We start from the raw sequence: 13,417 nt of genomic DNA, 5'->3' as shown, positions 1-13,417 counted from the left end.
ATAGTCCAGCAATTTTATTTTAAATTCACAAGCTTTCGGAGGCTTCCTCCTTCGTCAGGTGAACGATGTGAAGGAGGAAGCCTCCTTCACCTGACGAAGGAGGAAGCCTCCGAAAGCTTGTGAATTTAAAATAAAATTGCTGGACTATAACTTGGTGTTGTAAAATTGTTTACAATTGTCAACCCCAGTCCATCACCGGCATCTCCACATCATTATTTGGTTTCAAGTAACCTCCATTTCACTTTTGCATTTAGCTCATGGATCAAGCCAGTTACACAACCATTTAAAGTCAGAACCTAAAAGGTAATGCAAAGAGGAAGCGTGAATAAAACAAAAGCAAAGCTTACGCCTGGGCATTGAGGAAGGGAGAAATGGAGGATGATGAGCAAAATTAGACTATTTTATTTATTACTAAAAGATTATACAACTGTAATAATCAGTGTTTAAGAGTCAGTTGTACCATGATCATTAAATGACTAATACTAAAATGTAGTATGATGCACACTAATTTTACCAATTCTAAAACGGTCAAACCGCCAATGAAGTAAACTGGTTAAATGACTAAGGATATCATTGAAAGTGTGCTTTAATTTCCAATTTTTCCTCTTCGGACTCTTGCTAGGCCCAGTTGCATGGGCACCAAGTATCCCTGGGTACAACAAAGGTTTCACGTTACCCAAGACATTGAATAACTGTAGGTTATCTGACTGTCCCGATTCCCTGATGGATCAAGAGCAAGAACCCGGACTGATTATTTTCCTCTCTAGCCCAGGGGCATGCTGAGGGCTACTATAACATGCCTACTGCCAACCTAGTTCAGGCCACCTAACAGTTCAGACCAGGAACGTCCTAGTCCACATGGCTCAGTTAGATACTGCCTTTGCCAAATTTTAACATAACTTCCAAACAATTGTCAGCAACACAGTGCTTGAATTCCCAACTGCCTGTATTAGGAAGTGCTGAGTCTCCACACAGTTCGACTTCAGATGGTGCTGCAGTGCTGAGACATCATGCAGATTTTGTCCCACAGGGAGAATGGAAGGAAGAGAAGCAACCCAGGAAGCCTACACACCTGGAAGCAGCTGCCAAGATGATATGTAGCATGGAGACATTGATGGATCTTTTAAAAATATCAGAAAGAACAGGAACAGAATTTAACAATGAAAGCCCACATAAATCAAAGAACCACATAGTTAAATGTCACTTGTGGCTCTTTTTTTCCTTTTAAATTCACCTCTTACCTCACCAACAGCAGCAGTAAAAATCTCTGGGAGTGTCTGAGACACAGCAAGATCCTCATTATCCACAGAGATGCCAAATGCCGTCTCCAAACACTGGACTGCAACTGGGGACAATAACATAGACCACTATTTAAAATACAATCATTGATTAACCTAGCATTTTTGTCGGCTGAATTACTTCAACTTTAAAATCAAATCTTGCTCTTTCACAAGACCTCACATTTTTCACTAAGCTACTCTTAACTTTGGTGCATCTGACCTGTTTTAAATTTGCTCAGGTTTGGGTTGGTAACATCTTGTATTTATGTACAAGATAAGTTTATAATATTTGCAGACCTCTTCAGAAATGAGGTTTTCTCCATTTTTCAGATTTTTTTTTTCAGCTCCCTGTCCTCATGGTATTATTTATGCATGGACCCACTCCCAGCCCCTCAACAATGCTGCTCCATAATCAGCCAACAGGCTACCCGTGAATCAGCTGCTTATTTTCTGCCTCTTCCTATGGAGAGACACGTAGCCTCCAGCTAGTAGTATGCTCAATGTGAGGCATTACGTGGAAGCTGACCCATGGATATACCAATACATGCCCCACTACTAAGGAGTCCACAATGGAATGGCTTACCTGGATGCCTGTTCCGATCAGCTGAGAAAGCAAAGCTGCGTGATCGACATGCAAAAGTAACGCCCAACATTGTGCAGAGAACAATGCATGGCAGCTTTGCTAAAAAAGAGGTACCATAGCGCAGAATGCAAGTCATACTGTTACCCATCCAAGCACACACAAAAAATTTAGAAATATATATGTTCTCTGGTGTTGAGCTATAGCACTCAATTTCAACTCTGTTCAGTTTACAATTCTCACCATCCCTTCCCCAGCAAATATGTCACTTACCCTCTAAGCTCTCCTGAGCATCTGAAGTCAGATCCCCAGACTGGAGCTGGTCACGTAAAAACTGAATGATGGAATACGCGAGGCGTTTATTGTCTGTCATTATTGGGTTTATAGGCTAAATTGGAGGTCAGCACAATGCACTAAAAACAAAACAAAACAAAAATTACTCAAGTCACTCGAAGGTTTCAATAGTATACTTTGAATACCCTTTACTTTGCCATTATAGAAGATTCATCTTCAAAGGGAATTGGAACACAGTCCCACACTTTGTGATGTTGGTGATTAAATGAACAGCAATCTCCAGTTTTCATCTCCCCTTATACTGCTGCTTATTAGTTTGGATTCCAAGGACCCTGAACCAATATGCAGGAGAAATAAAAAGAAAAAAATTTCAAGTGGTGGAAATCTGAAATAAAAATAGAAAGAGCTTGAAATGCACAACAGATACTCCAATCAGCAAGAGGAAATTAATGGGTTGAACGACCTTCAAACTGCTCAGAGAAGCAGCAACTTCTTAAATTATAAAAAAAAATCTGTGAGGCAACAAAGAGACTTTAAGAGAACAAAATGACCTGCAAATAGTCAAGATTATGAAAAACACAGGAAAATGAGGGAAAAGAAAAAAGCCTACAACTTGCATTTATATAGCGCCTTTAATGTAGAGAAATGTCTCAAAGCGTCCCATACAACAACAACTTGCATTTATAAAACGTCTTTAACGTAGTAAAACGTCCCAAGGCGCTTCACAGGAGCGTAATCAAACAAAATTTGACACCGAGCCACATAAGGAGATATTAGGACCAAAAGCTTGGCCAAAAAGGTAGGTTTTAAGGAGCGTCTCAAAAGAGGAGAGAGGTGTAGAAAGGCAGGGAGGGAATTCCAGAGGTTAGGACCTGGACAGCTGAAGGTGTAGCCACCAATGGTAGAGCGATTATAATCAGGGATGCGCAAGAGGCCAGAATTGGAGCGCAGAGATCTCGGAGGGTTGTCGGGGTGGAGGAGGTCAGAGATAGTTAGTAATCAAATAGAGGTGTAATCAAAAAACGGGAGCCAAGCTAAGGAAGGAACTATTAGGGGAGGGGGAGGGGTGACCAAAAGCTTGGTGAAATAATCGGGTTTTAAGGAAAATCTTAAAGCAGGAGGAGGGGTTCAGGGAAGGAATTCCAGAGTATACGAAAGAAAAAACTTGCATTTATATAGCATCTTTTGTGAGCTCGGGACGTCCCAAAGCTGTAAATAGTCTGGTTCAGCCTGAGACAGCTCAGCCTGAGAAAGTGGGGGGGGGGTGGGGTGGCATGTGGAAATTGCCACGGATTTATGGTGGGGGCCGAAGACAACGTCTTTGATCTTCTCAATGTTTAGCTGGAAGAAACTGTGGCTCACCTGGATGTTGGACAAGTAGTCTGACAACACAGAGGCAATGGGGGAGTTGAGAGAGGTGGCGGAGAGGTAGAGGTGGCGGAGAGGTAGAGCTGGGTGTCGTCAACAAACCAGAAGCAGAATCCTCCGCCAGAGCTGTGCCTTGATGAAATGCTCAGACCCATAAAATCAACTACCTCCCCTCCCTCAGATGCCAATGGACCCATTGCCACATCTGTAGCTGAAAGGCAAATGGCGATTATGACTAAAGTCTGAAGTTACTTAGCTAATATTCAGACCTGGAGGCCTAGGAAAAAGATGAGATGTTAAACTTGATTGAAGAAATGTAGGAAGATAAAGACAGAGAGTTCAGATCAGGTGTAAGGGGGAAGTTAACTAACTCTGTAGAATGGGGATGGAAACTGGGAATTTCTGGTCTGTAGAGCTCAATACTGCAACGAGCATTGCCGCTCGCCACTAGACTCTCTGAGACAGTCCATACCCATGAGAATGTGGGTCCAAGATTCTGTCGCCAGGATACGAGAACCAACTTCAGCATCGCTCTCCCATGACCCGAACTAAACAAGTGGCAACGTAAAAGCATCTATTAAGAAATTGTGGGGCCCTAAATAGACAAATCAAAATCAAATGACGAGCTACTCAAAACATCATCATTCTTCACCACATCTATTTAAGAAAATTTTAATTAGCAGGTACACTGGCATGCAAACTAAAGTGCAAACACTCAGCTTTTTATAAAATGGTCTATTAATTTAAATTATCGATCCTAAAGAAAGTCAATAGCAGTAATATATATTTACAGAGGAAGAACGAGACTCTATTACTAGAATTGATCAGAGATAGAGCTACATTTCATTCAAATTAATTCAGATTTGCCCCACATTGCTGAGGTTAGATAAGGTTACAAGGAGTTAGCTCTCTTTTCATCCACTGGGAAATAATAATTCTCTTTTACTCTCCATTAAATGATCTTTGTTCGTTGATAGGAGAAAACAAAAAAGAACTTAGCAAATGCAACATCTTGTAGGTATAACTGTGCATGGGTGGAAAGAAGGAAAAATTCAATTGAGCAAGACTAAATGCAGACTCCCCTATTAAATTTCCTCACAGATTTATTAGGAAGTTTGTGGAACATGCAGGAGGATAAATCATAACCTCCTGATAATTTTCCTCAGAGTTTAAATAAGATAAGGATTTTTAAATTTAGAGTAAAAGATACCTTGGTATGTGTTTAATGTCAGTAACACAGTGGGTACTTTAGATGATATATTAAAAACTGCAATACCAGTTTATCAATGTCACTGAAACAAGAAATGTTACCGCCCCCAAAAATTCTCCTAGCTCTTATCCTCTTCAAAATAAACAGTTACTGAGGGAAGATATTTCTGACGTGCATAAGGTCCTGGAGGAGTACGATGAGTTCATAATGGTGGAATAAAAGTGCAAGCTTATCACTTGACTCTAAATGAGTAACATTAAATTATTTGATACTGCAAAATCTGTTGGAGAACAATCTGTAACTGGAGGAATTCTGATATTACTGTAGGCATTTACAACTACACATTTATTTATTTAGGGAATGGTCACTTGAGAAGTCTTATTTGGTGGGGGGGAAAAAAGATTTTATTATTGCCACTGACCACCCTATGTACTCCGACATGGAATAAAAAGGGACAATGTCCTACATCTTTGCAATGTTGTAGCCAGGCTGGGGTTGTGAGGTGGTTTGAAGAGCATTTTGCTGAGAAACAATCTGCATAAACTGTATATTAAAAGGCATTTTGTTACTAAACCTATTATATGTATCACAAGACTCCAATATTCAAATGGTCTCATCCATATTCCTGCTTTTAGGATTTAGTCACATTTATAGAAACCAATAGTCAAGCACTACCCATTCAAATGGCTTCATGTATAACATGCTTTATGAATGACTCAGGTGCTAAAAGCAGGAGGAATGGGGCACTTCTGGGAACTAAGCTTTACAAGTCTCATGCTATTGGTCCTGCACGCGTGTAGCTGGAGCTGGTTTTATGCTGGTGCCATTCAGATTCTGGGAAAACAGACTGGTGTCTATGATGCCGCTCCCATAAATTACGCTGTTATAACTGGCTTCCTTAACCCTGCGGTAGACTAGTTGGTCTACCACCTGGATAACGGAGCCAGATTCAGCAACGTAAACACCAAGAGTTGGAGCACAGATGTCAGTCTTTCGGAATCCAAATTAAATGGCACCATTACAAAAACAGCTTTAGATTATTCCCACAAACAATTTTGAGCTAAGTTGTGTGATAGGACAACAAATTAAAAATTAACAGACCTCTGGTTAGGCGCTGGTCTTACACTTCTGGGACCCAAGTTCAAATCCAGCCCAGACGGATGAGGCAAAAGTATACCCTGTTGACTGATTGTAAACAATTTTACAACACCAAGTTATAGTCCAGCAATTTTATTTTAAATTCACAAGCTTTCGGAGGCTACCTCCTTCCTCAGGTGAACGATGTGAACGATTATGGACAACAATGTCTCAGGTGACTGAGACATTGTTGTCCATAAAATGGCAGCTGTATTCATTGAATAATAACTCCATTTGAAAGCAACTTCTTCTACCTGAAGTGTTTTTGGATATTTTAAGGGATGTTAGACGGGGGCATATAAATGGATTTTTTCCCCCTTTCTTTTGTTTAAAATTATCCATTGGAAGACAAGAACATGGCTAAGATCCTAAAGTATGACGTCACAAAAAGTGTCCTAAAAAGCAGTGAGATTGGAATAACGTACTAAACTTTTCAACTAAAAAGGAGATAAAGATGAAAATACATAGGTTAGTCGGCAGCTGAGACAGAGAGGGTCCTTCAATTTTCTGTTTTAATCTCAGACTTCCAGTATACATGGCATATCTTTTTACCTCTGGAAAGTATTGTGATCAGAGTCAAATAACCGCAGGCAGCCCACAGACCCTCTTTCCCAGACTTAACACGTTATTGAAGTGTCACCAACTTCAACACATTTTTACATCATGATCTTAATGAGCATATGCTTTGAGCGTAATGTTCTCCAGAATGAACAAGTCACCAGCCGAGTGTTGTAATCCTATAGCTATGGCAGGTTGGAGGGGGTCCGGAAGGAAGAAAAACTGTTTATACACTACTTATTCCTGACCAGATTCCCCCTGGGAAAAGGAACTGCGTTGCCTCCCAGTTACCTAATAAGTCAGTTAACTTTGTTAAACTTCTGTAGAATTATTAATGCTAAGAATTACACTTTTAACTTGCAAATTGAATTTCCTAATATATTTGTCCGCCTCATAGTAAATGTATGTATATGTGTTTATTATTTACATACATGTTTACATATGTACCTATACATTGAGCTGCTAAATGACTGTCCGCCCTGAGCACTGTCAATTGACTGTGAAACACGTGAATAAAATAACTCATCTGATATTGGTCCAGAATAACAGCTGCCCACTGATCCCTCACTGATATGGTCAAAGGCCATTCCTAACAACCTGCTTCTGCCAGGTTTATTCTGCCGTTGAGGTTCTCAAGACTTTTTCTGAACTCTTTTTCCTGGTTCAAGATTTACCTGGTGCTGTTCTAACTTCCAAACTCGGGGTCTATTTTCCTTGCCCCTTTTTGTGACATGCCTCGAGTGTTAAAGGCACTACATAAATGCAATTTGTTGTTGCCATTGCCTACATTTCATTTATCATTTTAAAATATTTCCAGTTATTTATCCTTCTAAAGAAAATCATCAATTGGGAGGCTCAGTCCTGTGGATCCATGGCACTACAATTAGATTATTTCTAAAATATTTATGCAATAAAATGACCTTATAAAAGTTTCTTCCCATACCAAACAAACACCGACTCTTGGTGACATTCTCAGGTCAATTTCTGGGTTTGTATATTTAAAATTTTCTGAACCGATTCGTGCTTAAATTCTATTAAGTTGTAGATCAAAATTAAACAGTATCATGCTAAAGCAAAACCACCATGTTTAGTCATACTAGTTTTTCTTTAGTATGTGGGAGTGTGACTGTCTGACAGATTGTATCCCAATAAGTGCTCACTTCACTCTCCTATAAGTGTGAGCAAATTTCTCCATGATGCCTCACAAACTTTGTTCCACGTTGTGCATGTATAAATACTTTTGGTAGACGGTCAATCCCTGCACTGGCTTACTGACGGCTTACAGCTATGGGGTGCCCACTGACTGGGTGGGGGATGGGACAGTCACGTTGGATGGCACGTGGGCAGGGGAGCGTATGTCGATCTCTCCACAGTTCCATCGTTCTCACCTTCCTGCGGGCGGGCGGGCACCCGCCCGTGTGTGTGTATATATATATATATATATATATACATACATACATACATACATACATACATACATACATTCCTTGCCAGACCATCTGCCTAGAGATCCAATTTCCAAAATGCTACGTCAAAAACTTCCCTGGTTGTTCACAGAGGAAGATATGGGGCTATCTGGAGACAGAACAGCGGGATTAGTTGTGAATTATTCGAGTAAAGAGCCAACAAAATGGGTCGAATGGCCTGCTTCCATGCTGTAAACTTCCATACTAACTCTTAGCAAGGGAATACCAGGAACCCTCCAAAAAGCAGAGTCTGTCATTAGAAGTTTCTCCTAAAGAAAGCTTCATACCTCCGGTCAACAGCACAAATGAATGAACAATTCAATACTTGAAAACTATTTTCAGCTACCAGAACATCCACTTACCTTGGTACCACATCACTACATTTTGAACTGAGCACAACTAACACAAAATAAACATTGCTTATCAATGTTTTAGGTTTGAAAATAGTTAGATGCTACAGAGTGAGACTAGTAAGTAGTCTAAAATCAAGATGTTCAGATAACTGAACAATAAATGCAAAGCTTGGCTGATATACAAATGTCAGCAGAACCCAGAATAAACTAACTCACTTCTCCACCAAAAACAATTAAATGTCTGTTCTGGGATCAGGCACATCAAACAAAAGTGAGACTGAGGCAGTCTGATTTTAAAATAACTTTGCCCTTAAAAAACAGCTGATTGTCATAGTGGCCATTAAAGCTTGAAGCATAACAGCTTCTTTACTACTCTTCCCTGCTAAAGTTTTATATTGTAGGCATCAACCCCACAAGATCCTATGGTTCTAAGCAAGATAGAGTAAGCCATGACATCTGCAACCTTGGCCTGACTGGTGATGGGTACATATCCAAAACATTATAACCTGTCTTTTCTCGTTACAGATGTTGACTGACTTTTCTCCAAAAAGATCTTTTGGAAGAAATTTGCTTGAGTCATTGCCTGGACCACATCTTCCTATAATTGTGACAGATGCGTGAGGTGGCATACATGAAATTCACGAAAATGTAGAGTTATCTTATTAGATTATAAAATAAACTTTTCTTGTGAATTAAAAGCTTTGGAAACCTGAGCAATCTCACTGTTACAATCTAATTTTGATATTCAGATAATTGCTCTAAATTCTTGTGTTCTGTTCCTGGGATTTAGGACTTATCAGGAGGACACAGTTCAGTTGTCTTATGCTTCCATTACTTGTCATCCAACTACATGAATGAATGAGTTATCAAAGGCTATTTTTGATTTTGTAATCACCATTCAGTGGCATAGTGGATCAGTCTTAAGTCACTGCACAACTGCATTAATAAAAATGCTTTGAAGAGGGAGTTCAGTGACATGAAATACATTAAAGCTCCGTATGGCATGGAGTGGTACGACAAGCAGAAACAGCAATATTTTCTACCTTGGCAGGCTCGGGGGAGGAAGAAAAGCACACACTTACAGGCAAACAACACAGATTTTGCAACTTCTTAGCAACTAATTACTGTGACATGGGCAAAGGTCTGGGAGCAGATCAACTGCCTATTTTCCAGGTCAGAGTAAGAAAAAAATATTAAAGGAGATACTTTGCAAACAAGCCCAACATGAAGAGTGCACGTGCATGTCGAGGACTCCATTTCTCTTTGCTCTACATCGCTGGCTCCAGATCCTTTCCCTCCCTCCATCCCACAGTCCCCTGTAGAACTAGTCCAGGAAGAAAAATGAGAGATGAAGAGGGAGTGTAACAAACACTGGGATAAATTAATAAAGTTAATGAAAAACAAGGTGAATAATACAGTTACGGGAAGAAAGTAAGAGTGCAAAATCAGAGGCTCCCATTTTTAATTGTTAGCCCAAGGCAAGGGACATCGGGCAAGGACACTCAGTTACGTCCCCACAGCAAAATAACCTGCAGCCTTCACTGTCTAGTTCACACATGAAGAAAGCATTGCTACTTAGGTGAGATACCAGAAAGCACCTATAGAACTATAATGCATAATGAGTAAGTAATTTTAGGAAGGAGAGAAAAAGTCAGATGAACAAAAATTCAGTAACTTCAGCATTTACGAAGTCCCAGATCTAATCAAGACATTAAAGAAATAACTTCTGGAAGCCTATTCTATTAAGCTTCATAAGGATCTTTTGAGAATTGTAGTTCTGTAGCAAGAATTATGAATTATCTATATATAGGTAATGAGATTTTTATAGATTTGTAAGCAAGTTAAATTTCCAATGAAGTAGAACTGGTCTAATGATTCACAGATGCAGTTTTGTCTCAAGACTCTTGATTTTCTTTGCAATTTTAATCAATGCTCCTCCAAGAATAGACTTCTCTGAATTTGACACAGAACTGTACGAATTCTCATCAGGAAAGAACATTATGCAGATTGCTAATCATATCAACTCCTGAAAACCTCTTACGGCGAGAGACTATGAATTTGGGGCAGGAATTTTTAGATTCTTCTACATCTCTGGCTATCAGAATTGCTGCTGCAGGATACGTATTGATTGTTGAGACAATGGCCATAACAAAAAGAGTAATTTTCTTTTGTTTTTCTCTCCTCCTAGTGTGAAGGGACTGGAGCATGATTACACTACCTTTTCTAAGCAGCCATTCCATTTCCAAGTGGTTCCTTGTGTGCATCTAGGAACTGAATCCTGGCAGGCTATTTGACTTTTGAGGACGGGATCCTATCCTCACCCATCATTTACACTTGCACACTTTTCAGTAGGGGATCAATAGAATCGTCAAGAATCCTTGCTGATTTCCCCACTGTTTAGCTCAGGGCCAATGGTAGCATTCCTACTCCTACCCTAGCTAAGATCAGCTAATTCAGACCAGCAATCAAACCAGGGACCTTCTGATCTGTATGGCTCATTTCATTTCATTAGTGGAAAGGGCTTCTATGCTTTAATATGTACCAGATCTCCCATAGTTTTGCTCAGAGTATACCACATATGTGGTTTTATAATAAAGAGTACTATACCATGCAATGCACAATGCATTGTTCTGCTAAGATGGAGCCATGTTTAAACTGGAGCCATGTTTAAACTGGAGCCATGTTTAAACTGGCATGTCCTTTTAAAGACCATAAAGTCTAATTTCTACAAGTCAACACAATCCACAATCCAAGGTCAGCTCAACTGTTGTTTGGTCAGGGGTGTTGCAGACTGGAACGTGTTTTGTCAGTTTCAGCTCAAAAGTGCTCAGCATTGTATAACTGCTTGGCAAAGTGTTTTTATCAGATTAAAATAAGTTTGATATCACAAAGGATAAATACAGCAATAGTCCCTAACATGACATTCTAATTTCTTATCAAGAATGTTGTACAGTACTCTTATGATTCAGATGAGGTCTCCAAAGTCAAACAGTAAAATGCCTCAATAGCAGATTGGACCTTTTTAATCAGAGTACAAATAACAAAGACAGAAAAACATAATTACCAAAACTGATTTCATAAATATGTAGTTACGCTAATGCACAAATAAAAATAAAGCTTGAGTTACTCTAGCAGCTGCACAGAACTGCTCAGTGGGGGATGTGAGTAGAGCAACCAAATGCCATACATCTGTTGAGTTATAAAATGAGCCAAAAATATCACACTTGCATCTGGATCATGAAGTACTGGGATCCCCGTCCGATTTCCCTCGTCCACCTCCCACTGTTTTCTCCTGTTCTTAGAGTGAAAATCAGGGAACTATACTGAGAGGCAAGGTTATCCCTTCCTCCATTGCAGTGCAAAAATAGTCAATTTCCCTGGTAGTTGAAATAGAATAATTCTATCGAGGGTGGAGAGAAGGGGGAAATGAGGAAGAGATGAGTCAGCCCTACCCCTCAGTAAGGCTAATGAACCAACTGCAAGAATAGAAGCCAGCTGGTATATTTAAAGGAGAAAAGGAATCAGGAAGCAAACATGGCATCCTGGGCGCAAGAGGCATTGGGCATAAGAAGAAAAAGAATCCATGTGTGGAATACACCAAACAATAAGGCTTAGAAAAGCATGGAATAAGAGAACATAAAAACAAAAGGAAAACAAAAAGGAAATCCCAAACAGCAAAAAGTCAAAAGAAAAAACAGCAATGAAGGAATGATATACAATAGATTTGAACATAGTATATGAAAAACATCTCATACACAGATGCTAAAAGAAATTTTGGAACATTTGTTATTTCAATCTCTACCAAGTTTGTTTATTTTATCTGTTGCAATTCACTGTAGAAACATTATACTAATTTTGGGAAAGAAGAGGTCAGACTCCGAGTGTACCGCCAACACTTTCAGCACGATGTCAATTAACTGAAAATGCAGTGCTGTCAGTAGGTGGGCATGCAAAATTTTCATACCTTGTCCACTTGAACTATGAAGGCTCAGCAGCATAATTCTAAATTCAGTCCTTTCAATGTTGGATTGTGTATGAAGGGAACATTTCATGCAGAAGTACAGGTCTGTTATGGGCAACGGTAGTAATTTGGAAGAATAATAAGCAGCAAACAAATATCACAGAATCTCATAACTTATTGAATTAAGTGTGCTTATGCCATATTGGTACCAATAAACGATTAACCCTACTGAATTATCGTCAAACATCCCCCTACTCTTGGAGGCTCATCAGTATGACAGAAGAACAGCTATGCAATAGTCTCAGCGAAGAATGTGCCAGCAATCACTGCATGAAACGGTGACTCGCAGGTAACACAAGGCAGAGCAACACAAGGGCAGAACATTCCAGCCTGGGCCTACTATACCCGAGTCCCTCCTCACTCACACGTACCGACACAACCGTCAAGAAAATAACCCTCCTCATGGGACCCGAACTGTAAAATTGCCCTGTCGTGAAGCCTTACCTGGGGCAACATGCAATTCCCTCGCGTCCGCCCCGTTAAGAAATACTCCCTTACACTCACCGTTCTCTGACACTAAGACGGACACTTCCACCACCAACTCGGCACCTCTCTGCGCAAGCGCCGTCAAAAATGGGGGGGGGGGGTGGTGGTGGTGACGTCCAGATCTCAGAGCGCATGCGCTCTTTCCGCTCGCCGACCACGCGTTCCCTTCACCCGTGACGTGTCGTAACGGGGGGGACGTGCTGCGCATGCGCTGGGGGAGGCGGTGAGATTTGCGTGACCTGGTTCTCCACGCGGCCGGTTCGGGGCAGCGAGCTGCTTGGCTGTTGAGCAGATCATATCTTTTTATTTTAAAAAAATGATTTAAAAAATTGTATGGTGCGTGCTAGGAATAATAGTTCGTAAAATGCATCGAATGAATCACCTTGATATGTGACATACACATGTTATAATTTATCTGGATATTTCTTGATGCGCGCTGGTGACAAGCTGATTCTTGTTGCACATAACGTGAAAAATAAGAGGAGCCCGGACTTTCTGTGTAGAATCCAGTTTATTTATGTGATATCAAGGTTAACGACATTAGACCAACACACTAAAGTCCCATGACAGCTGTTCAGAGCTGGAGGGGGCGGGACTCTCGGTTGTCAAAGAAGCTGACGTTTTCCTCCTCGCTTTATACCCCGCCCCCCGGACGGGATAATAT

The 13,417-nt window shown here is 40.3% G+C and overlaps 1 protein-coding gene across 3 annotated transcripts in view; it reads right to left on the bottom strand.

Moving 5' to 3' along the window:
* Window positions 1–12,852, bottom strand: part of LOC137299588 (small glutamine-rich tetratricopeptide repeat-containing protein alpha-like) — a 28,774-nt gene extending 15,922 nt beyond the window's left edge. For 2 of the 3 annotated variants that reach the window (XM_067968436.1, XM_067968439.1), the window contains exons 1-3: window positions 12,772–12,852; window positions 2,134–2,273; window positions 1,242–1,345 (exon numbers count right to left, since the gene is read on the bottom strand). In XM_067968436.1, coding sequence (XP_067824537.1) covers window positions 1,242–1,345; window positions 2,134–2,233 — 204 coding nt within the window. In that variant the 5' untranslated portion in view covers window positions 2,234–2,273; window positions 12,772–12,852. Of the gene's footprint in view, window positions 1–1,241; window positions 1,346–2,133; window positions 2,274–12,711; window positions 12,732–12,771 lie in introns of those variants that run through there. The other variant, XM_067968437.1, reaches the window with a different exon arrangement.
* Window positions 12,853–13,417: the final 565 nt, after the last annotated feature.

This window comes from Heptranchias perlo, chromosome 29 (genome assembly GCF_035084215.1).
Source record: "Heptranchias perlo isolate sHepPer1 chromosome 29, sHepPer1.hap1, whole genome shotgun sequence".
Classification (NCBI taxonomy): domain Eukaryota; kingdom Metazoa; phylum Chordata; class Chondrichthyes; order Hexanchiformes; family Hexanchidae; genus Heptranchias; species Heptranchias perlo.
The sequence above is the reverse complement of the archived record's forward strand: the minus strand, read 5'-3'. Positions and strand labels throughout refer to the sequence as shown.